Source organism: Atractosteus spatula, chromosome 8, assembly GCF_055471065.1.
Source record: "Atractosteus spatula isolate fAtrSpa1 chromosome 8, fAtrSpa1.hap1, whole genome shotgun sequence".
NCBI lineage: Eukaryota > Metazoa > Chordata > Actinopteri > Semionotiformes > Lepisosteidae > Atractosteus > Atractosteus spatula.
The window spans coordinates 17,306,825-17,333,315 of NC_142713.1; the positions used below are offsets into that span (position 1 = coordinate 17,306,825).

General features: G+C 35.7%; 1 protein-coding gene across 1 annotated transcript in view; it reads right to left on the reverse strand.

Moving 5' to 3' along the window:
• The window catches only part of prmt8a (protein arginine methyltransferase 8a), a 64,302-nt gene extending 39,659 nt beyond the window's left edge, over positions 1-24,643 (reverse strand). The window contains exons 1-4 of the mRNA XM_088923589.1: positions 24,572-24,643; positions 11,661-11,861; positions 10,430-10,585; positions 1,010-1,073 (exon numbers count right to left, since the gene is read on the reverse strand). Coding sequence (XP_088779715.1) covers positions 1,010-1,073; positions 10,430-10,585; positions 11,661-11,861; positions 24,572-24,640 — 490 coding nt within the window. The 5' untranslated portion in view covers positions 24,641-24,643. The remainder of the gene's footprint in view (positions 1-1,009; positions 1,074-10,429; positions 10,586-11,660; positions 11,862-24,571) is intronic.
• Positions 24,644-26,491: the final 1,848 nt, after the last annotated feature.

Consider the following 26,491-nt stretch of genomic DNA (forward strand, 5'->3'; position numbering starts at 1 on the left):
TGTTGTCGCAAATCCCTGATGTTGCCAGGGGCGAGAGCGACAGTTCCCACGGACTGTGGCCCTTTCCTGCTCACTAGTCACTGTAATGACTAATGTGAAGTACGAACGAATAAGTACAGGTTGTGCTGCGAACATTTTACCTCAGAAATGTTCCAACGTGATCTGAGTTAAAGAATAAGTAGTATTTGTTGACAAAAGCGTCTCAAAGTCTAGAGCAATATTTCTATCTGATAAAAAGAGATGTATTCACAAGCCATATATTTATTTACAACGTAATAAGGCCGCTTCACCTCACCAGAACTTTTTTTGGCTCACTGAATCACAGAATATGGTGCTGCGCATACCTGGAAATTGAATCTATTTTGTGATTTACTGTAAGTTACAGGTTACTTTGTAAATTTTGCTTTTATTGTGGTTTGAAATACACTCATTGATGCTGATTCTTTCTAACCCCAAAATATAAACATAGCATTGCAGTTCCCAGTTAAATCTGTCATATGCTTAATTGAATTTGATATTAATGATAGCCATCATCCCAACTCCTAAATACTGTGTGCATCTGAATTCACCATTTCATGTGCGGCCCAATGAACCGCCTGATTCTGAAATGTAATTTACTCTCAATGTATCCAGCTTTTCAAAGGCATTTCTAAGGCTACAACATAACACATCTCACTGTGCTTACTGCTTTATAAATAAACTGTATATTATCAGGTTCTGTTTTATTTTTAGTATAATGGCCTTTTCATCCAACTGCTCACTGTTCTTTTGCTTTCAGGAATAAGGTTTGAAAATACACTTATGAAAGACATGTAAAGTCTATGATCATTTAATAGGTCCACAAAAATCAGCTTTCTACAATTGACAAATAAACAGTGTGGTGAGCCGGTAAAAACTTTCCAATCTCTAATTTATGCTTCTCATTTTGAAATACTGAATGAAATCAATCTGTAAGAAAAAATATATATCTTATATAAGGAAGAGTGAAATGTAAAAATGTAACACTTACCACTGTCTAGATGATTGGCTTTGATGATTTTCTCTGAGTAGTCAGATATACTGGAACATTCAATCTGTAAGGATAAAATAAGAGCCAGGGACAGACTGACAAAAATCATGAAAGAAGTATATTCTAAACTACTAAAATAGGTTTGAATTGAGTGTCATTAATTTTAAAAATATACAAAATATCCAAGGTTTTGTCATTTAAAGATTGAAAAAATCTTATTATTCTTCTTGGTCCACTGACACACTAAATATGAAATACTTGCATGATCCTGAAATACTGTCACATAACACTTCAAAGACATTGAAGCGGCTTTTTAGCACCATTTTCTTGTTATTATTTCTGTTGTTGATCTTTTTAAGGCTTTAAAACAGACACCAACTGGAAATGTCAAACATCTGAGATGTGAGGGAATTGAGTATTCAGTGTTGTATTTGTTTGCTAAGGTTTATGGTCTCAGTGTACGAAATACATGAATACACAAAGCAAGACAGCTTGTTTAGGGTCCAGAACTCATGAGTATCATTAAGAGTGTACAATTATGGAAATATGTCGATTAAACAGCCACATGCATCAAGCTTGTTTCTGTCCTTCACAAAATGCGATGCTTTCTTAAGTAATTAATCTTGTGTGGTTTGCTATCAATTTTAATTTCTTCCTCTGGAAAGCAAATGCTCAGAAAGTATTCTGTAGCAAAGAAAGCCCAAAGAAAATGTCACATTTGCATTTTGAGTCTTTTTTTCATAAATATGTGAATAACACTTTCCTTATCCTCCTTCTGCCACTAGCTGGTTTCTGTCAGTTTGTTTTTTCACTAATCTATTACACAGTCAGTCAAAAAGACATCCTTCAAGGAAATGACTGAGAAACAAGGTCTTTTTAAATGCGGGGTTGTGAAAGAAATGTACAGCACTTCGAAATAATCTATTTTCTGAAGGCCTCTTTCCCCAAAGTACTGCTGATCATTTATTTCTGTAGGTGCACATGAGGGAAATATGTAAATTAGACAATTTAATGAAGGAAAAAATTCAGCCTTGCTCTCAAATCCTCCTACCGGTTAATCAAATTCTTGTTTTGAACAAAATCTAAATATACCTTTAATTCACGATAATATCTTTACGTATTTAGCATCAGGTGTTTCTGTTTTCTAAACCGTAAGCGCCCTGTAGGTTTTCTTGCTGTTTTTGAATGAGCAACTAATTAACAGAGCTGATCCTGCTTCTTATCCAAATAATTAGTTCAATAAAATAATTAAGGTCAGAAGTAGAATAAAAACCAGGGAATTCATCAGCCCTCAAGGGCTGGAACTTATTATCATATCACATTCTGTTTGAAGGAAAATACATTAAAAAACTGTACAGTTTTCGGAGAAACTAATTGTGACAATGCTACAAACTCTACCATGCTCTCGAGTATACATCTCGATACTGACAACATGCCACCTTAGGTTTTCATGTGTCAAGTGGTCTGTCCTGTCCACACTGCTCCCCTTTTGTGGAAGATGAAACAGTGTCCTTCCGTAAGTACCCAAGTCTTTTCTCACAATTTATTTCTCATTACACTCTCTCAAACACTTTCCAATCACCATCATACCAGGCAGTGAAGTTACATGACTTCCTAAATTTGTGGTGCCCAGTTCCCTCTCATACTTCACTACCACTACCTTTCTACTAGGCTATAAAAAGTCTACACAGCCTTTCCATAGTAACATGTTTTGTGACCTACCAGCCTGAAAGCAAGACAAATGATCTATCATATATAGAATATATATCAGAATATATTTTACCTTTATTTACACAGCCTCCAAGTGCAAAACAAATGCTCAAAACATTTTGAAAAGTAATTAGAAATAAAAATCTAGAAAAATGGGTGGATACGTATACACTCCCCTGAGTAAGACCAATTGTAAACTACCTCTGCTAAACAATTGCCTTCGAAATCACACAACAGCCTAATTAGTCTCCACCTGTATTGAATTCTAATGATTCTGAAGATTTCTGAATAAAATCAGCTGTTGCTATAGGTCTCTTCTGCTGGATAGTGCATCTGAAAATAAAACGTCATCTATGGACAGCAAGGAGATGTCAAAAGACCTCCAGGATAAGGCTATGGAGGCACACAGCACAGGATGTACAGTATATACTGTAAAAAGACTTCAAAGACCTCAAATATCCCTTGGAGAACAGTCAAGATGTTTGTTAAAGAAGTGAAAGGTGTTTGGCAGACCAAGAAAGAAGAAGACTGATCAGAGACTACAAAGAGAAGAGTAATAATTCTGAAAACTGCAGGCTTTTATGGTCAAGACTACACAAAGTGTGCATGTGACAACAATATCCTACTGTAAGTGCTCCACAGATCTGGCTTGTATGGCAGGAGGGCAAGAAGGAAGCCTTCACTTAAGACAATAGCAACAAAGCATTAAAGTGATACTGCAAACACCTGGAAAAATGTTTTGAGGTCTGACCAAACTAAAATAGAACTTTTTGGCCTAAATGCCTAAATGACCATTCGGATGAGGGTTCAAAGTACCAAAGGATACAAAAAACAAAGAAGTCATTCAGTCTGAGTGCTGTTACTTTTTAAACTCTGATGAGCCCCTTTGCAGCACTGCATTGACAGCACACACTATTGTAGGACAAGACCTAATATTTCAGTTTGAATTAAGTGTTATTAAAGATCTTTTTTGCCTTGAATGTGGCAAAAGAGGCCACACTTAAGAGACATTGTAAAACTGTATGAAGCTGTACATTTAATGATAAATAGCACAGATGGGCACCAGCAAGTCTCCAATATTGAGAAGGTCTTTTTGAACTTTTTTACATCTTTTTTCTGCGAACGTTGCAGTATTTTATAGGATGGACATACAGAACTGGTTTGAACCAGAATGGAAAATCCACTGTACAGTATGTGGACAATAAAGTAGATTCTGAATCTAAAGTACATTCTGATTATGTTTGGCACAGACCAAACACAGCACATCACCCAAAGAATATACTGTGTGTTATGCAAAATTTCTCATTGGCAGGGAACAGGAACAGGGAGCAGGGTAGAAGGAAAAATGTCTGGAGCAAAGTACAGAAAAGTCCTTGAAGTAACCCTGCTGCTTTCTGCAAGACAACTGAAACTGGGATGAACGTTCACTTTCGAGGATAACAACGACCCAAAGCACAGCCAAAGCAACAGTGGAGCTGTGAAAGAGCAAAAAGGTAAACGTTCTCGAATGGCCTAGTCAGAGTCCTGACCTCAGTCCCACTGAATATCTGTGAAATGACTTGAAGGCTGCAGTCAGTCAATGGTCCTCTCAGAATTTGACCAACCTTGAACAGTTATGTAAGGTAATCATTGCCAAATCTAGTTGGCAGAGACATATCCAAAGACAATTTTGGCTGTAATTCAAGCAAAAGGTGCTTCCACCAAGCACTAACTCAGGGGTGTGTACACTTATTCCAACCCATTTCAGAATGTTATATATATATTCTAATTTAATGTGTCTTGATTTCTGGCTGTTAGGCCACAAAATTTACTTTGGAAACAGGGAGTAGACTTTCGATTGGCAATGTACTGTGGATTAAATACTAGACCATACACAAAAAAACCTACTGCATTCTTACTTAGGTTGTAAAAGCACAACTAGATTTAGCCTTTTCAAACAATCAAACTAGAGTTTGGATTTGATAAAACCTTTAGTCAATTGTGATTTTCATATGGTATTCTTGAAGGATATTTTGAAAATGTATATTATGTCCAAAACAAAGGTTTGTAATTTCAGGAAAGCAAATTATAAAGGTGTGAAATACAGTATAGTTTAAGAGAAGTAGGGATAAAATAGACAGTTAATGTTAAAGTAGATCCAACAATGGAAAGCAATAGGATTATATATTTTATATTTTAATTTTTAGAAGGTTTGAGCCAAGGTCATATCACTTGCTAACTGTGACCAGAATTCCCCAAGAAGCAGCAGGCAAAAGGCTGAGCATTGGGGTCAGCCAGGGGTCTCTTGGCTCTCAGGAACAACTCCTGAGACATCCTGAATGTTAGCAGGCAAGCAGCAATGTCAGTGAAATAAGTGCCTCTTCTCCATTTGGCGCTGAACCCTATGGGGCTTTCTCAGCTGCAATGTTTTAGAAGACAAATGACTTGAAGGTGGGCGTATTGGTAGTTTGTCAGAGTACTATTCAGAGTCTGTTGTTGTTTCTCTTCCCTGTGCGCTGTGTGGGGATCTTAGCAGGTACATACTGTAGATTCGTGGCAGGCAAAGTAGGCACTACCCTCCTTGTGAAAATCCAGCAAAAGTTGTTGATAGTATTAATACAAAATTCAGTCACTCACCACCTAAGCATGATGAAAAGATGAGAGGCAATGAGGTGCCTTTCTCTACCTTGAACTTGAATGGAAGATGCTCTACTCAGTTGTGCAAATGTGTTCCAAGCTTATCAGTCTCAATAATGGCGAGAAAAAAGTTATAGCTGCCTTCACTGTGTCACCTAACTTCACTCATTTCCTTATATCTACAATATTAACGAATGTGTGACATTCTCTGCCTTTAGGGGTGTGTCCTAGGGTTACTGTACTCAAGCAATTTAGTTAAGCTAAGCCGGCAATTTTAACTCTAAGTGAACTGAAAATGGATAATGTTATTTCTCAGAAGGATTTTTCAAGACTTTTCCTGGGCTTGGTTGATCACGAAATATCAGAAGAAATGTGAAAAAAAATGATGACAATAAACTAGAAACCCGTCTAAATATTTCATATCAAAGCATTCCAAATACATTTTACATTCAAATCTGATATTATCACATTGTACATTTTGTCAGGAGACGATCATCTGGACTGCTCACTCCCAACTCTTTGACCAAGCGTGATTTCATACAGACAGTCCCCAAAAGCACCAAAGCTACTGCAGCCTATCCTCACCATAGTCATCACAACAACATTAGTTGAAAGGATGTATTCTGCAGTGTGATTAATTAAAACCTACAGCCAGAATGTGACTGACCTAGAATGGCCCTCATCTGTGGTGCTTGTTTCCATTAAAAAGGAGAGGCTTTTGAAACTCGCGGCCAACAAGGAGCAAAGCAACAATGCTGTAAAAGATATCTTTATCCAGAGGGAGAGACGGATGGCCTTCATCTACAAGTAAATATGTAAGTGCAAGTATTTATTTAGTTTTACATTTCTGGGTATTATTATTTCAAAATGTTAATACAAATTATATCAGTGTATAGGTATAACAATATTGTGGACAATGATAAACCCCAATTTGACAGTGAGGTTAGATGATATGAAATCCAGAGCTATTGATTGGTTGAATCTTGCAATTACATCAGGGTTTTTATTGAGGTACATCAAATACAATCTCCATCCCAGTCGCATGTCTAATTATAACACTGCTAGCAATAAGCCTGCCCTTCGAGTTTATGTAGACTGGGGTATGAGAATTGTTAGGGCCTCCCCAAACACAGACGTCACCACATGTTACTGGGTAACAATCAGCTATTTCAAAATATGTAAATGATAATTGGCTATTCTAAATTGCATGTATGATACATACAAATTGAAATATACAGTTTGTATATTACCGTCCATCTATTTTCTAACCACATTGTCCAGTACAGGGTTGCAGGGGAGCTGGGGCAAGCAACAGGTGCAAAGCAGGGTACACCCTGGATGGGATGTCAATCCACGTGTGTCACACACAGATACAAACAAACAAACACTCACACTAGTGGTCAGTTTTCCAAGTATTTGGACTGCAGGAGGAAACCGGAGCACCTGGAGGAAACCCACGTGAACACAGGAAGATCATACAAACTCCACACAGACAGCACCCCAGGTCTGGAACTGAACCAGGGCCCCAGCAGTGTGAGGTAACAATGCTAACCACAGCCCCCTAATTGGATTAGCCAACATTTAAAAACATTCCTGCACAAAATCTGTTTTTTAATAAATATATGAGCTTTGCAAACATGTTTTAGAAGGTGAGGGGCAAGATTTAATTTCATTTATTTTTATTTTCAGATTTCCTCCTCAACCTAAATTCATTACTAGCCCACTGTTCCCACAAATCATATTTAACAGACTAAGAAAAAAAATGAAGAAAGGTGTTACGTTTTAGGTCAGTATGAAGAAAAAAGTCTCGAAGAAAAATCAGGTTATGGAAATTTTTCATTGTCTCTCAGTCAATGGTTGGTTCAGACTGAAGCTGACTGCTGTGTAGAAACCACACACCGTGAGCAGTCAGATAAAATCCCTTGTGCAATTGAAAAAATATATATCCTCCATCAGTGTCTGCTGGGCCTAGTGGGACATCTATTTTTAAACATGAGGTCCTCAACATGGAGCTTCTATTTCACCTTAAGGAGTTCAGTCATGCAGTCAGCAGACTTTCCATTTGTCACAGATGGAAAAGGGGCCTGTGATGCTTAAGATGCAAGGCAGACTTGAAGTAAACTAATTTCTCCTTTTCAGAATTAAATTTGTATTATCTAATATTTATAAAAATGATATTTATATTATTTCATATAGCACTCACTTTTAAGCAGATGTATTTCTTGACATTTGAAAGCAAGTAAAAAGCAAGGTACTTCAAGTTTGATCTACAATAGAAGATCATAGTGATTCATTAACTTTAATATGCATTCTGGGATCAATTTTAAAGCACAGATACACTATCTGCTATCAAACAGTGTTTCTTTAAATACTGTACTGTATGTTCTGTTTTCAAACTACAGCCATTAGATACATAGATGTAATTTTCTGCTTAACAATAATTGTAAAAGTGTTTTATATTTAGTATTTTGTCATTATAAAAATGGTGATAGATCGTGTATGCATTGGAGTGGGATGCAGGTACTACTATCAAGAAGGTGATAAGATATTTGAGAAAATGTCCACACAAATATAGGAACTCAATCATTATGGACACATTTGATTAATAAATCACTTTTAAATCTTTCAAGTCATAAATTTCACCTATAGTGAGATCGACTTCAGTGGAGCATAGAATATTAAATAAAAATTGTATGAGAATCAAGTAATATAAATGTATATGTGTATGTTATTATACAACAGACATCTCAGATATAATTCTGTATATTTCAAAGGTTCATACTGTACACTGTAAAGCCACAAGTGACAAATAAGAGAAACAACGACACACTCTATGATACTTTTCTTCAATTTATTCTTTAATAAATATTAAAGAGTATTCTTCACTCTTAAGTATTAAGAGTAAATGAGAATGAGAATAGTCCTAAGTATTCTCATTCTCATTTTTTGTTGTGGACAAACTATTAAACAGTGAAGATGGACAAATTGCCCAAAGGGGAACATGAATCATTACTTTAAGGTTACATCAATCTCATCTTTGAGACTAATAAAGATTTATTAAAATATCATAATACATCCTGTGTAGCATACCACCAACCATTTTTCTTAGTGCTCATTATGCAGTGCCTCTGTAAGCGCGATTGTGGAGTGGATACACGCCATCCACAGTGCTCTTCCAATAGGTCATTCGCTAATGAGAGAACTCCCACTGCAATCACCTAGTCATCACACAGCCAGGCTCAAACCAGTTATGCCTAGGCACTGGGGCTCAGCTTGTGATCTGAGCAAGTACCATCACCGGTTAAGCCACTAAGAAATGCCCTGTTCATTTTTTATTTCTTTTTGAAGCATGACTTCAGAGCACTTTAACCTCTCATTAACATTTTATGACATTAAGAGTTAGTCTTCTGTATTTAAACTGTACTTTTAAGCACATTTGTTTTTGGGATATTTCACTTTATTAATTAAATGGCAGGTTCTATACTGATTGCTTTAGTATTCTTTATAAGCTTTTAATTGGAGAGAATTTGATCAATATCTTAAAGTTTCAGCAAGGCTAGTCCAACACTTTTAATTCTAAATTTCAGTGAACCAATTAACTGTACGATATCTGTGAAAATCACAATATCATCATCTTTAAAAGTAAAAATTAAAATGATGAATCCTAAGGTTCCTTTTCTATACTTTCTAAAAGAATATTTAAGAGATTTGTGTTTGATGGAAGAGAGAACAGTTTTTGAAATCGTTTTTGTTCTCTTATTGTCATTTGTATTCTCAGAATTAAGCCTATTGACACTTTCTTCAACCTACCTTTTTAAACTCTCAGTGAGAACACAGTAATTTAAACAGAATGCAGCAGCCCTTAAGTGGGCATTGTTTTAAATGCAGTGATACTGTACAGTAACTACAAGAATGATGATATTCATCAAACAATGTGCAGTCCAACACACACATAATCAAACATTCGCTAAATTGAGCACACAAAGCAACTTTCGTGAGTAAAGGAATACATGAATAACGATATATCCCATGGAGATCAATAAACAAGCATGAATAGACTGAGTTAGACAAATAGCTTTTTTGGTTTTATTTTTGCTCTGAAAGAGCTTAGGGAGGCAGCCTAGAGAGTTCCTGATTCTAATAACCCATTCAGGACATCCAGGACCTGACTGGGAATTGATTTGCAGTACAGAGTGCAAGCAGACTAGACACTCTTGGGAGCAAAGGCATGAACATTGTGCATACATTCAAACTACAGACCTGTTTACGCTGGAAAGTGATGTACTGTATACTGTTTTTTTAAGAAACGGCACAAAAGCAAAAATGCACGACAATGTAACATATACTCGTCAGCATGTTTCTGTCTGTGCTACCAAGCGTTTGCCCAGAGTTGCTAATTTCTGCTCTTCACATCTAAAAGATTTCAAGCATGTAGACTAACTGCAGTCCTACGTAGATAGAGGACAGACTACCAGAGATAGTGTACATTAACCACCTGGCAGACACCTCACAGAAAAGAAGGTAGAAAGTCATGCAGTACAAGCTTCTTGTTCGAGTTTGTTTCTGAAACATTAATGATTCATGGCTGGTTGCTTCTTGTTTTACTTTCCTCTTTGATCTCATATAGCTAAGATCATTTGCTATAAAGCTCTTTAATCACTTTTAATTCGTTACTATTCTGTTGTTTGAGCAAAAAAAATACTGGATAAAACAACTCAAAATTACTTTTGCAAGCTTCGAATATAAAATACATACAGTACATGTGTATGATAAAACAGCTATTTTTGCTCACTTAAATAGATTTATTATCTAGAGAGACAAAATGAGGAGAAATATATTCATTAAAAATATATACATCTTTGTATTCAAAGATATGAATTCATTGTGAGTTTTATGATTTCTCACCTTTTACATTTTTCAGAATTTGTAATGAGAAAATTGCTCTCTATTATCTGTTCATAAAATCTAATTTCAAGCATATCCTACTGAACTGAAACTTGAATTGTGAATCAATATTTTTGTGAACCAGACGGCTCTTTGCTTACTATTCTGCATTCTGCTCGCTGGCCACTTGAGAGCAATGAGAGTACTTACCCCATAAACATGCCTGGCACCTGCCTTGGCTGCAAACATGGAAAGAATCCCAGTGCCACTGCCCACATCCAGAACAATCTTGTCCTTAAAGACATGCTTGTTGTGGTACATGGAGTTCCGGTACGTCAGTGTCCGGACTTCGTCCTTTAACATCTCCTGTTGAAATCGTGAAGCTCTGTTTAATTTCATGGTTCTTTGCACAATACAAGGAAACAATGCCAAGACATCAGCAGCGGTACACAAAAATACCACGTGTGGTGTGGTTATCTTTTCCTTGAAAACATGTACAGTAGGTGTCACAACCAGAGTGCATTTGCGACAGAAGGATCAAGAGGAAACTTCATCTGAAATTGTCCGTATGTACATTCTCCGTAGTAGTAATTCACAATGACTTAACTGGTTTTCTAAACTTATTTTTCATAGGCGTAAAGGGTCAAGTGGAAGCTGAATGGAATCTAAATCAGGGAGCTACAGTAGTAAGACTGTCTTAGATCCTGGAACATACACATTATTTTCTTTGCAAATGTCACTAAATACCACCAGTATGAACATACAGTATCTAATGAACCAGGATAGGCAAAGAGCTCAAAAAGAGCTCAGCTAATATATTAATATCAATAGAAAGTATTTTATAATCAAAAGAATATTTTTCCAAACTGGTAAGAGCTGGCAAAAATTCAGGGCAACAACAGAAAAGTTTCTAATTCTTCACATATTCAATGAGTGTGCAATAATTTTGCTCATTCAAAGGGAGATAATCTTGCATTTAGAGCCAGACAACAAAAAGTCCAAATGGATTAATCCGTTTTGCTGTTGGGCACCATGACGTTAGTGATTCAGAGATCAACCAAGTCTATCCTAGGGTGAAAAGCCTAGTAATAATATTTAAAATTGAGGACAGACAGTCCTCCAGGAGCTTTAGAGATCTGAGGAATTATTAAATGATTTTTAATGTACATTACTAGTGATTTAAAAGCACAGTAAATGCATTGTCTAAATACTTTATACCCTTGTCCAGTGGTGTGTAAGAGTTTCCTTGACAGAAATATATTCTTTAAATTCTGCTTCACAGCATTACACAAAGGTGAAAAGTCACAGTATGTGTCAGTAAAAATATCAATCTACACACTGTGGTTGAAGTTTATAAGCATATAATGTATACATTATGTTTTGTTTCTCCATATACAACCATTAATTTTGGTTTAGCTGCAAAACGCAAAAGAAGACTTACCTCATGAATGCCAAAGTGAGCGTACGAGTCGAAGTAGTAATCCCTGGAGGTCATTTCCTCAGGGCTGAGGAACTTGGCCATCTTCCCTCGCCCCGGGCAGCTGGGCAAGGCAGACGTGTGGGAAACATGCTGAATGGACTGTACTGGTTTGGGCAGTGGCATAGGCTGGACAGACTGCGACGGGGCGCTGTTGATCTGCTGCTGAAAGGCCACAAGACAGAATGCTTTCAGCTCCTGATCTCGAGCGCTGACATTGCTGGGGGCAATTCACACTTTTTAGGTGGCAAAGTATCGGACCCTCACAAGCAACAGGTATTTTTCATTCCTTGTTGGGAACATTAAGACGATATGTTACAGTAACAGTTACAGAATGAAAAGAACTGGAAAACAGGGTTTGACACCCAGTGCAAACTCATTAAATCTCACTCCTTTTAAATGCAAAGAGCAATTTAAAAAAAATATGTCTCAAATTGAAAATTTAAATCAATTAGCCTGCAATTATGAACATAGAACAAAAATTAGAGGTCATGCAGGACCAGGGCTGGGAATTACTGCACTAGATTACATTTTCCATGTACCTCACACACCCTTTTCACATCTCTGAAACGAAGGGGTGGTCCTGAATTCCTCTGCCATCTCATAAAGTACACAGATACACCTCCTTCTGTTTCTACATTCCCTCAGGGGGATACACTATGTAAGATATATTTCTTCTAATCAGGTTGAATTCTGATCGCTTTCTTGGTTTGGGCTTTGAAACTGTCAGTTGCATTAAAATCTTGTGAAGAACAGACTACAATACCATTACGCCATACAAAGAAACGAAAGAAAACCGTAACATTGTTGAAAGGCTAGAGGTTTAATTGAAGAGGGACAGACAGTGTAGAAATGGTTGAGAAATATGTGATAATAGAGCAGTGATTATCACCTTCGGTTCCTTCAGGGAGAAGCAATCTTGGAAAGGCTTCTCTCTAGAACAAATCAATCTTGAGGTGTTTACAAAATTTCACAATTGTTCACCCTACTGGGATGAGAAATGACAGAATGGAAAAATAAGACCAATGGAAACGTATGATTGTCATGCATTTATTTTTTTACTATTTTGCAGATTAATGCACATTATCTGTAGATATGCATGGCCAAAAGATGAATCAGCTTTTTTAATTAATCCTCTCTGCAGTACATTCGTCTGAACTATACACTAAAGTTTGTACAGTATATCAGCTCAGCTCTGCTAGTAAAACGTTATGTCTTAAGGGAGTGCTTACAGTTATGATGGCCAACAGGGATATGACCAATGATTCCGTACAACAATCTACATTCATAATTTTACAAGACCTGTATGAAAACACAATGATCAGTATCCTGTATCTACCATATGGGAAGCTGTTTTAAAAGATCACATTAGAAAAGTGAACCACTAAAACTCATTGACCGAGAGAGAAAAAATTGTCAGACTGTATAATTGTACAAATACTGTCAGATTCAAATCTATTGACAAAAATAAATAATAGATCCCCTAAATCTACTCAAATTGTTACTGCTACAATTTCAGGAGCAGGAGAAACCCTTTTTAAGAACACTTGACTTAGCCAAATCAGACAGTTGCTGCTGGAACTGTTAATGGCCAGATGAAAATACTGTATATGAGATATATTGCTTCCTCTGAAAAAAACCTCTTAATATGATCATAAGTCTTGTCTGTATAAGTGTGAAACCAGAGGGATTCAAATATACCCCTGGTATGATAATCCGAGAGATATCCAACAAGAGATTTACTCAACAGTCTTTGATGAGGTAGCATCTGGCCTATCCAAAAGAAAATTGCTTTATTTATTTTGTGAAAGGAGGTGAAATAGCCTTCATATGTCTGTATCAGAAGGTGTAGGACAGATAATGATTTCTGGACATTGGAAAGAAAAGAGCAATCAGATTTAATACTTCAGATTTGGGAGGGCTGTCTTGTTTTTGTAATAATTTCAGCAAGGAAAAGACAGACAGATGATACTTCATTTTCCCATTTTTTTTTCTTTGTGAAAGTTTTAACAACGGGTCCATGTATACAAAACAAAACATTTACTGCATTACCAGAATTCATGTAGGAATACATGTATGGCTTTCAAAAATAGCTTGTTCCTCCTAAAACGATCTTAATATGGATTTGGATTATTAAAAAACACAAATAGACAGGATGAAGAGAAAAATACAGTACGTAAAAAAATATAATGAAGCTCCCTTGTTTGAGTCCATCTCTAGCCATCTCACTTCCATCACTGTCCTCCCCAGTTTACTCAACACATCTGTACTCAGTAGCTTTGTTTCAAGTGAAATTTGATTGTTATAACATTTAATTTGCCATCTATAATCATATATTTGGGGCAGACCAGTGGCTCTGTGGCTAAGGATATGCGCCAGTGGCTAGAAGGTTGCCAGTTCAAATCCTGTGGCTGGCAGAGGAATCCTACTCCATTCAGCCACTGAGCAAGGCCCTTAACCCCAACTGCTCCAGAGGCACTATATACTGTAAATAGCTGACCCTGCGCTCTGACCCCAAGCTTCTCTCCCTGTCTGTGTGTCTCATGGAGAGCAAGCTGGGGTATGTAAAAAGACAGATTCCTAATGCAAGAAATTGTATATGGCCAATAAAGTGATCTTATCTTATATTAACTCTGTTAATAATGTACATACAGTATTTTGTTCTGATATACAGAACAACAAAAACTACAATGGTAAAAAACCCCATCATTGATTCCAGAAATTATGCTGAATGGTTTGGATCCACTGGCAATGTACAGTACATCAGTACTCTGCCATGCTAACACTCTGTGAATAATACAAAATCTGTACAATTCTTACCACGATATTCCCAAAATGAGTCATCTAGCAAAAACCTTAAATCCCACCCTTGAATCTCATCTGTGTTGGTGAGATAAATTACTTACTGCATTAAAAACCCAGAAAAACTACAATTTTCAAATTCTTTTCAGACCACTAGAAGATACCATAATAAAAAAAATAGAATGTTAAATAGTGCTGATAAAACATTTGTGAACCCCCAGTATAATTACAGGTATGCAAATTACAATTCACATTTTAGAGGAGCCAAGTCAAAGTCTGGATGTAAACCACATTGAAATGATACTTGTTCTGTTACTCGAACACTTTCATTATGACTTTCATCCATCCATTTTCTTCCTGGTTTATCCAAAACAAGGTTATAGGGGGAGCCCATTCCAGAAAGCAACAGGTGCAAGGCAGGAAACGTCCTGTACAGGATGCCGGGGGCACATACCCACTAAGACACGCACACAATGATTCCAGGACCAATTTTCCCAGAAGTCAAGAAGAAGCCAATTGTCCTACCAGTATGTCTTTGGACTATGGGAGGAAACCCATCTGAATCTGTGGAGTACATACTGTACAGTACAAACCGCATGCAGATAGCACCCAAGGAATTCAACTTATGGCCCCAATGCTAGTCACTGCACCATTCTGCCATCCTTAAGACTTTCCTAAAATAGAATTATGTTTTAAATGTAAAATATCTGAGAAAAGGACTAACCAAGGATGTCCACAACACTGTAAACCTAGAGGGTTTTCTTAGCACTGTAAAAATCTATTTAAATTGACCATGCAATGCTAAAACACATTCAGTTTCAACTGCAATTGCTATTCTTTGATTTATTGACTAACCCTAATTGTATATTCTTGGTAGAATTTAAGACTTCTTATGAGATATGACATTGAATATGTCGGTAGTGTTTTGACAGTCGTACTCATTTGCACTTGCACAGTGGAGAAGAGTGGAGCTGACTGGGGGGAAGCATTTAACATTAAACTTTTTTGTGCTAACTTTTGCCCCTATTGCAATATATGACTTTTGGACAATGTGCAACAGTGAGTACTTCTCATGCTTCTTTGGGTGTTTTGCTTTCCTGTATTTTTAATAGGTTATCCAATAAAATATTTAGATAATAAATTTTTACAGTTTGATTTGCTAACTGGATTTGAAAATGTACAGTATCAAATAATGTATGTTCGAAATTTGACGATTGTCTTGGATTCTATTTTAACTATACATTTCCGCCTGTCCTTTCTTGAGGACTAAATTTAAAGAAAAACTATACAAATACGTTCCATTATCCAGGTTTTTGTGACTCCTATAATTTCATAATTACAGTACTTAATATGGATGAATTGCATCTACTTTATTATTAACAATTTATATAATTAATTTATATATACAATATACAGTACAGTATAGTATTGATATAGTTCAGGTAGGTAGCTGAATCAGCATGTGTAGGCAGCAAAGGAACATGTAATGTTATTCCATGGTGAAAAGAAAAGAGACACTGAGTCTGGATCTGCTGGCCTTATTTCTGATTTAATCAGGGGTCTACATAATGTCTTATATATCACGTCTAGTCTACCTCTAAAACATGCTTGGCTCTCCAAGATCTGTTGTTGAGTGCCTGATTTTTCCACTGCTGAGGGACACTGGAATTGTAGCTGTTCCTCTTTACTAATCTCTCTGTCCTCTGATCCTGGCTCACACTCTAAATCGGGGGGCATTGAGACTCTCACTCTGCACAAGTGTGCATGCCCAATACATCAGTTTCCCTTTAATGTAGATGTACCCTGTTGCATTACCTAGGTCCCACCTCTTCCATAAAAGCTTATCATCCCATAAAAATGAACTATCTTCCTACACTGGGATTTTAACCCAAACATGTTAAATATTCTGCTTTAAGGTTTGTACCTTAATCCCGGAATATACTGCACATAATCCCAGTCCTATCATTGTCTATGTCTTTACATGTTGACTCTGATAACTGGATTCCTCCCAGCCAGAGGCCCCTCCAAAATCTTCAGAACTGCAGCAATGGTAGGTCCACAGCGGATGTACATTAACTTAAAAGTACAGTGGATTAAATCACCCTTCCAGATCAATTCCTCTTTGGTATTTTCATCTTCAAAAAGAGCCATTTTGGAAAACAGATGTTGTGGCCTAGTTTTTATGAATTTATTAATTTTATTTATCTTGACTAATCTATAATCTTCAATATCAGATTACAAATAATACAGATAACCACCAGATAACACTAAATAATACAATGATACTAGATAATACAGCCAGAACAAACAAGAATTAAGCATAAATTTACCCTTTTCACACTGGAACACTAAGCCAAACTGGAACTTGTCACTTTTCTTTGCACTGTTCAAGTAACAAGCCACACTATGAGACACGACATCAGATTCAGTAGTCGCCAGTGCACAGGGCCATGGTATGCATTCCTTTAGACTTAGAACGGATCCTGAGTTTATGGTTATTTTTTTCTTGATTTTATTCATGCATAATGCTGTATGCAAATGAAAACTGACAACGCACCAAATATGAATAGGACACTTAAAGATGAGAATAAATGCACTCCAAGAGGAACATTTAGAATCCACAATAGATACAAAGATACTTTTTTCCCAATCTCATTCACTGAACTCAAACGTACTGTATATCTTCTATCATCACTCAGTCACACAGATTAGCGGCATAATACTAGAAGCTTTTATATAGCTGTAAATCTAAATTGTTTATTCTATTTGCGATGGTGAATAATCGATAAATTCAATATAAATAAATGAGTATGAAACTGCAAACCTTAAAGGCTATTTTAAAGATTCCCTGTTATTTTCTTGCATGCGTAATCCTCATCGTGTTTACTTTTTATTTATGAGCCACATAGATCAGTGACGGGTCACATTACTGAGTCCACAATAAATACAATGCATGACGCAGTAAAAGAATAATTTAGTGTCATTATTTTCCATTATTTTATTTCTGCAAACTAAGTATCCAACCCAAAAGTTTTTAAAAATATTCCTGCATGGCTGTTATAAACGTAAGAAAAGAATCACATGAAGTCCATTCTGTTGTCTTGCACACGCCATACAGTATAACTGACACTACCCAACACCCGCCCTCAGTTCTGAACCAGCAGATACCAATATCTAACAGCTTTGTCGACAACATAGATACTGTGTAGCGAAACTACCAGGAGGTAGGGAGTGCAAGTTTATGTGATAGCAATGAACATGCAACCAGCAGTAGACAAAGCAAAGCTACTGGAATTTGTCAGTTCAAAACAAAAAGATGCACTTGTCTCAAAAGCAGATCTAAATATGATTCTAAAAAGCAAATGAAGACTGAAGCCAAGACATTGAGGTGACAATGTCCACAGCTGGTTTATGAAAACAGTGATGAGTTCTTGCTTATGAGCATACCGATAGAAAGAGAAGAAAAAATCTACAAGATTATTAAACTAGTAATAAATCTATTCCTTTTGTTATATTGATATTTTGTTTAAACCAATTCAATAACTATATTTAATTGGAAAGGCAGGCCAATAATGAATTCATAATAAGGTTTTCAAATAGGACAAGAAATGTACAAGCACTAGCACTTATAATTTATGGTCATCAGGATAGAACATCAAATACAAAATAAATTACCAGAATTTCAAACAAAAATGGCATTGCCAAGTATTTCTTTTGTAGAAGAATTATATTTGAATCAATAACTCATTAATACAATAATGACAAAAATGCAGTAGTATTGATAAAAAAAAAATAACTGATATAATGTTTGAGTGGCATGGTGGCACAGTAGTTAGTATTGTTACCTCCCATTGCTGGGGTCCTGGGTTCAATTCCAGAGCTAAGGTGCTATCTGTGTGGAGTCTGTATGGTCTCCTCAGTTATTGTGGGGTTCCTCCCACAGTTAAAAAATATACATGTAGATTAATTGTCTTGGAAAATTGGCCTTTGGTTTGAGCGTGTCTGCTGCTTTTTACCCAAAACATTGTAAATATCTACTAGTTATACTTATGATCCTTCTGAAAAACAAAACTTTTTTCAATTCCTATACTGTACTTGTTTTTGACACATGTTCTGCAGTAAACAGATCCAGAAATCCTTTTATGAAAGACTGTCTTGTCAACCCTTTTCAAGACAAAGTCATTTTACTGCCTTTCGATTCAGTCTGGCACCGAAAAATGCAATTATACATTCAACTAGCCAAAACAATAATCACAGCTATAGCTCCATCTCAGCAGGCAAAAAATAATAATTAGAGCTGTTTGATGTAAAACCGCTTGTTAGGAAACCCTGCTGGAAACCACTGACATAACCATGATCAATATGTGACCACTGGACACCACAGGTCAGGCTGGCATAATTATTTGTGATGAGCTTCTCTGTTTCTTAATGTTTCAAGCCAAATTCAAATACAAAGTATGAAATAATGACATACTGTATCTATAACGAAAGAAAAACATTACTAAAGTCTCAAAGTCTTGAATTTCTAACCGCATAGAAAGAGAAGTCAACTTGATTTATATTCTCTGTAGCATGGACAATATTCCGATGTTGTTTGCCTAAATCTGACGGACTTTAAATTTTATTTTTACATTGTCGTTTTGTGACAACTGTGACTGGTTCAGTCCTGATACTCCTATTCCTTAGAACACACTTGAGGAACACCTGGTCTATCTTTATACATCAAAATTAAATTTATTCCAATATTCCTTTCAGACTCGGTAGTTTGTGTTCCTATAATTAAATATTTTTTGATGGGAGGACTCACAAGGTCCCAGAAAACAGTGGTAGTTGTATTTTCTACAGTCATAACTTAACAGAGTCACTTACAAGTCTCTGCTTCATTTTGGAGTGACAGTGGGATTCACACTCTAGCAGAAATTTATATCAGAGGATGGTCTCTGATAATTTTGCACATTAGTACAAGTGCCCTGGCTCCTCTTTCTTTTTTTACTAACACCTCCATTCTGCAGTACATTCCTATGGTGCCCGCACATTAAGTGTACAATCTGCAGGATTTCAGGGGCAAATCAAAGAAACCAGTTTCCTCAGTCTACGCTTTCCTGTTACAAGTTTCATACACATCTTTAGCCGCAGTTGGAATATGTTACAGATGATGAAATGCCCAGGTACAATCATCCCCATTAGACAAATAAAAGGAAAAGACTGATGTATTAAATTAATATTTCACTCAGCAACACAAAATGCCTCAGGCTGATTAAAGTCAACTACACTAATAATACAGAGTATTATTAGTATATATAATACTAGCATAGAAGACGCAAATGTTTAACATGTACTAGACACACTCAAGATAAACAAATCTCCAGGGCCTGATACCAACTGTGATACCAATTGTACTTAAAAAAATACAACACCATTAATAAATACTTCTGACAGTTACTCAGGATTCGGGTAGTTCCCATTGTCTGGAAAATAGCAGCCATTACTTCTGTTATTTGTTCAAAGAACTCTAAGCAGGGTCTTCCTTTTCTAAATCTACTGTAAGTTCACTATATCCTAGAATTCTAGTGATACACAGATTAAGCTCTATTTTAGTTCTAATTATTGTTTCCATTACATGCATGAAACATAGTAATATAACTTTATGTTCATGCAAAAAACATATTGACCTGTAATTATTTTTATCAATTATTTTAATTTAGCTTAATAAAACTGGCAAAGAAATAAAAAAGATATTTTGTGCAAAATGAAAAATTTCAAGATTTGGGAGGATTTCTTGGAAGTGTTTTTACTTTTTCTTTATGGATTATTTATAAAACAGATTGTCTCAGTAAGAACAGTAGAATACAAAAAAAAAGTAAAAATCATTGTGGTCCTCCTTTAGTAATCAAGATGTTTCTTTCCTCACCTTGGCTCAGTCTTATGTAGTAAGCTGCACCACTGAGAAGAACTGAAAACATTTTAAGACCAGCACAATTTCTGTCAGATAACAGTCTTTCCAGCCCAGTGAAAACACTGCTGATCTGTCTATGCTGGAAATCCTAACACATTGTGAGAACTACTACCATCACAACTTGTTGACCTTCAATAGTGATACCTTTTTATTAACATGTACTGTACCTAAAGAGCTTAAAGTGATCATAATATCATTTAGGTGTTTAAAATGTATATGTGTGTTTTCATTTAAAATGTTGGAGGCAATAAATACTGTCAAAGCCAATGGTTGTGGAGTGCATTACCCACTTTCCCCTGCTCTGAGCTCACTAAGCTTTTTGACAAGCTCAAACACATAATTGCCTCCTATTATTTAAAATATGACACTGACTTTAGCAAAAAACTGTTTCTCACCAGTATATTGCCAGACCAGGATTCTACCATTTTCCTAAGGAAACACTGTAATTAAATAGAAAAGAGTTATCTATACAGTATAATGTTAAGTCTTTTTAAATATGATTCTCCACAAAAAATGCATATTTTTGTGGCAATGAGTAGATCCTGCACCATGTCTTGCCACAAAGCTAATTATGTTGTTAGAATATTGTTGAATTTCTCCTTCACCTAAACTATACAATACAAATGTAAGAAAGTTTTTATTTTTCACTCAGGAGTTCACTAGGAAACCAAGAGATGTATACAAATGTAAAAAAAAAATCCTTATATTTTATATAATGTATACAGTATATTAAGACAATTATTAAAAGAAACTGAAAAGTGCACTATTATTGTACGGTTATTTGGGGTAAAGCGTGCCTTTTATAATTTGTAGTTTAAACCTTGTGTCTCAAAGGACCACTGTGGTTACAATTATGTCTCGTCACTTCATAAAGAATTTGCCACTTTATTGTTATGCGTTTCTGATTCAGTCACTGATGCTCTACAACAACACAACACAAGTTACAACACATTTTTTTGTATGATTTGAGGGAAGTTTACAATCAGGAGTAGTACCATGTATAAATATTTCTGTTAAACAGCATATTTATAACCTTTTAAAGATATGCCCAAAATCTAGTTAAAAGATGACACCAAGTTTTATTTCATTTCTTTGTTGACCACAAGAACCCAAATAATACACTATTCACATACATTTACGGTTTTCTCAAAGCTCTGTAAGCTCAAGCACCCCTTTCTGCCAAATATGAATATAGAAATTTGGGAAAAAAATAATGACCTTCATTGAGTAGCTGTTAATTAGGAAATCAATGCTAATTCAAAACCATGTTCAGTAAGTAATTAGTGTACATAATTTTTCTTATACTTTTTTCTTATATTTTGTAACAATTGTGGCCCTCAAAATAAACTGGCTTCTTGCTTTTTTAATAAACTATCACCAAGAAGTTCTGTTATTTTTCTGTTTCCTCTCTGTAAAATGAAATCTTAGTTATAATAGAGAGAAATCTGAAATTCAGCACTTCATTCACTAACAGCTACTCTGAGACTCCAGTTCTTTATTCCCTGGATAATAAAAAGCATAACATATTCTAACTGTTTTAACTTTGTTTAACTTTTTTATTGCTAGATTTTTTTCATTATCCCTATAGCTGAAATATCTTTTGTATCTTTTTTAAAAAGTTTTTTGATGCACCTTCATTACTAGGCAGATTGAATCTACTAAGCAAAGGCTGTGAAATTAATTGAATTATTCTTTGGTTTTACAAGAAATAAATATAAAATTGCATAATGGTTTTATATGCACTTAAAATAAATTCCAGAAAAATGTGAACTTTATTATTACAATAATTGTATTTCTCACTTCAAATTACTGAAACGCAAAAAAATAATTTCCCAAATTTGGAGAAAATGAGCATACAACCATATACGAAAATCCTAACGATCCAATGTGACACTTTCCTGACAGAAAAAAAAAGTTTTCTAAGGACTTGCTACTATCAATGTCTCATTTTCTGTGAATTGATATTATAATTAACAATAAACCAATAATTTATGAGATACATAATAATATACAACAGAAGCGATGAGACATGTTGAAAGAAAATCAAATTAAGACTGAATTTAAAGTCACTTTTGACCAGCTCTAATTTTTTTAAAGAATTTTATTCTGTCATTTTCAGTTCATCCACTTATATTACCTACTGTACATGAATGCAAAAAAAGAACATATAAATAATATAATGTTATATTTATGACTATAGTCATGCTCTATAACTGGGGGACACGTTTTTCAGTGAATATCTTCTGTCATTTTTATTACACAATTATGTTGCCAACAAAGGGAAATTTTGCACACAGTCTTTCCATGTATTAGAACGTAAGAAGGATTGTAAATGAGAGGAGGTCTCTGGGCCTTTCAGCTACTAATTAGTTAGTAGCTAATTGATCTGAAGACTTCATTCACCAGTTTCTTAAAAGAAGCCAGGGTATCAGCTTTGACAATATGGCTAGATAGCTTGTTCCATACTCCCACATCCCTTGTGCCACATCAGAATTGCCTCCTGAACTTGCAAGTCAAGTTCCCTTCCAAATACTGTCCACTTATGATCTCTGATTTGTGTTTCACTGTTGAGACTCAAAAGGCACCACTGTCACTTTAGGTTGATTTGGAGGATGCCCATTACTTGTTTCCATTCATTAATTCCTAAATGAATATTCATCCACTTTTTTTTTCCACAAACCCTATGCTAATGAAAATGATTTCACTTTGAAGATTTGGGGGAAAAGTAAGGGATTGAAACAACTGGAATAGTTGTTGATAAGCTTCACACTTCTCATTATTTTTCAGCTAGGAAATAGACACACTTATCCTGCTCTTTTTCAGAGTACTGATTAAAGAAGAGCTTTGAACATTTTTAATGGTCGTTTTTTTTTTACCAATGGAAGCATTTATTTCTTGTAAGCGATTACCGGAAAATTGTGAAATACTGTATTGACAAGTCGAAAGCAATACTTGCAATGTTAACAGCCAAAATAATATGAAGAAGGCTTCACAGCCAAAACGTTGTGTTTTCTCTCTTCTCTTTTCAGCATGGAATAAACCTATTACTTGTTCCTTTGCAAAATAATATGAATATTCCAAAAATAAGTACTTTTATTTTTTCTTTGTTTTGTATTGTGTTCTTAGAGCTATTCTTAATAGTTTCTTGGGTCAAACATGGATGTAAAAAACCTAATAGTTTGTACAGAGCAAGGGAAAGGGTTTTAAGAGCAAGGCTTTCATTTAGAGTACAGATCTATTTCAACTGCTTCAGAATGAATATCATTAATCATATTATTAACGGATTGCTAAAAATAACTGCTACTGCCTCAGTGCTTCAAATGTACAGTCAACTAAGTCAAGTCAGATCTGATAATCCACAACTCCTCAGATTTACAGTACAAAAAGTAAGGTAGCTGCTCCAGGTGAAACTAGGCACTGTATAATAATGGTTTCCTTCTTCTACGCGATGTGTAAATCAGAAGGCCGTATTTAGACTTTTTATTTAGCAAAATGATATACCTTAATGGGATTTTTCAGTTCAGCCCGGTGAAACGTTGGTTTTAAGAGATGTAGAAAACTGCAGCTTCTGAAGCACCAAGGACAGCTCACCCTCACAACCAGTACGTCGTGTGTAATTTAACATAATTAATATTATTATTTCATCTGCATCTTAATATGATTTTATCAAAAACGCCTCTTCCACATAGTCGTAAAGGGAAGAATATAGGGCACAAGTCTGTTACCTAGGTCAAGGTTTCGCCTAAGGTCTATCCACTGCATTTGCTACATAGAATCACGATGATCACGATTACAGTCGGGAATGGCTGATGAATTTTTAATCACCATGGTTTCTAATTTTGTCTCAGAACAGGAGCATGATAAACGTGTAGGTCATTTCTCATGCCATAAACATAATGCAGTCTTTTCCATCCTACCTTTAACTGTTAAATGATACAGATGACCGCAACAACTGACATTGGATAGACATAAGATAATTGTTTACAGAATTTACCGGGGTTTATGTTATTTGTTTTCCAGTCCTCTAGACTATTTAAGAATAAAGCATAATCACAGAACATACCACTGTTTTGTCAGATTTTCTTAAGTATTTTGACGAAGCTTTTCTCTTACCTACCTCTGGATTCTCGGTCTCCGCCATTTTTCTCCTTAGGAGCAGGCAGCGGGAGGAGTGTTTCATTCCCATAAGAGCCAAAGTGATTTTTTAACTCGATGAGGGTAAAAAAATCAGGTTGATTTTTATTGCTTGTTTAAGCTTTTTGACTATTTTGACTTATATATGAGCTTTGAAAAAAACTAGTGAGAAATTGTTCAGTAGTAAAAGAAATAAACAGCAAAAATAAACTTAAGTCCCCGAACAAGAGAAACCTCTTTTCCAAGTCAAAAAGATCTTTGAATCCATAGTGCAAAGTTGTCAACGGTGTTGTTTCTTGTGTGTGGATTTGGGATAATTAGCATCACTTGACAGTGATTTAAGACAGGGTCAAAAACACTCCCTTTTCCTCATGCACTACAGTATATCTCGATGAGCAAAGAAAAAAAAACTTGCACACAAATTAAAGTGTCTTTAAAACACACAAAAGCAATTTATATCTCGTAACATCTTCCAATTTGCCTAAAACAGACTCTTCGAGAAAACTCATTGAGGTTATGCATAAATGCTTACTTTTATGCAATTTTCTCACTGCAAAACGATTGTCTTTTACTTGGTCAGATTTTAGTCATCTCTGTCCCATTTATAAAATCGCAATACATCTGTTGCTTTTTAAAAGTCTGTTGATAATGTTAAACCTTGCAGACATTGCAAGAGTGAACTAGTAAAGATCATCTCCCTCAATGATCCCTTTGATGTAGCCTAGTTCTGTTAAGAGTGACTCGTTTCTGCCATCGCAGTGAGCCAAGCTCTTCGTGATCTTTTATTTGCCGTTTTTCTTATTGATTTCGATTCTTTAGGCACCTGCTTGGTATCGAAAGCCGAACTTCCCTCTGAGTCAGGATTGAAACTTGCGAAGTCAAGCATCTGGTCATGGTCAAATAATCCTTCTGTCGCCCTTGCCGTTTAGGAATGCCTCTCTTTAATTGCTGCCTCCCACATTCCTGCTGTTGTTCCACCTTCCCAGCAGATCTTTGCATTGTTGAATATAGAAGTCGAACTCATTTTTGTAGAGTTATATGAGCCAATAGAATTCCCAGCCTTCCTCATTTTTACGCGTTACCAGTGGATCTTAAGCTCTGACAGATCGAGCCCCTTCTGACAAATAAAGGAAGCCGTGCCCTTCGGGTACGCAGCAACCTGCTGGGTGCGTTTCTACTGTACTGTATGTTCCGTGCATTATTCACCCTTTTCCCTTAGCGTTCCTGCACAAAACTATCATTTCACATAAAGGAATTAATAAGTGGTAATGGCAAAACATGTCGTTTTCTACTTAATTTAAAACGCCGTATTTTATTCTCCGAAGTATGACACAGGTCAATGGCGTACAATACTGATATATTCTGAAATATCCATGCGGTGTATTACGAAATAAGATTATTGCCGAAGCAACATTTGCTTCAGAGATTAGATATGTAGGTCTGAATGTGGATTAAAATATTCATACAGTACATTCATAGTCGTATACAGTACAGCTGAACAAAATAGTATAACAGTTTCATCTATGATGATCATTTTAAGTAACATCATTTCCCCTATCTCATATCACCGAACAGCTTGAGTACAGTATGTGAAAATAAGGAACAGTTAAAAATAACGTTGTCTAGTTCTCATTTTCACTTTAACAAGGGACTTCTTCGCTAAAAACGCGTTAATTAGCCTGCATTTTCATGAAAAGTCCAGAAACGCTTTGCTTTTATAGCTCTAATACTGAAAACCTAAAATATATTTTCATGTAACAAACTATATGAACAATCAAAGTAGGCGTTATTATGGTTGTTCGGCAGGGTTGCGCATTGGTTAGTATTGCTGTTTCGCAGCGCTGGTGTCCTGGGATCAACTCTGGATCTGGGGTGCTATCTGTGTGGAGTTCGCATGTATTCC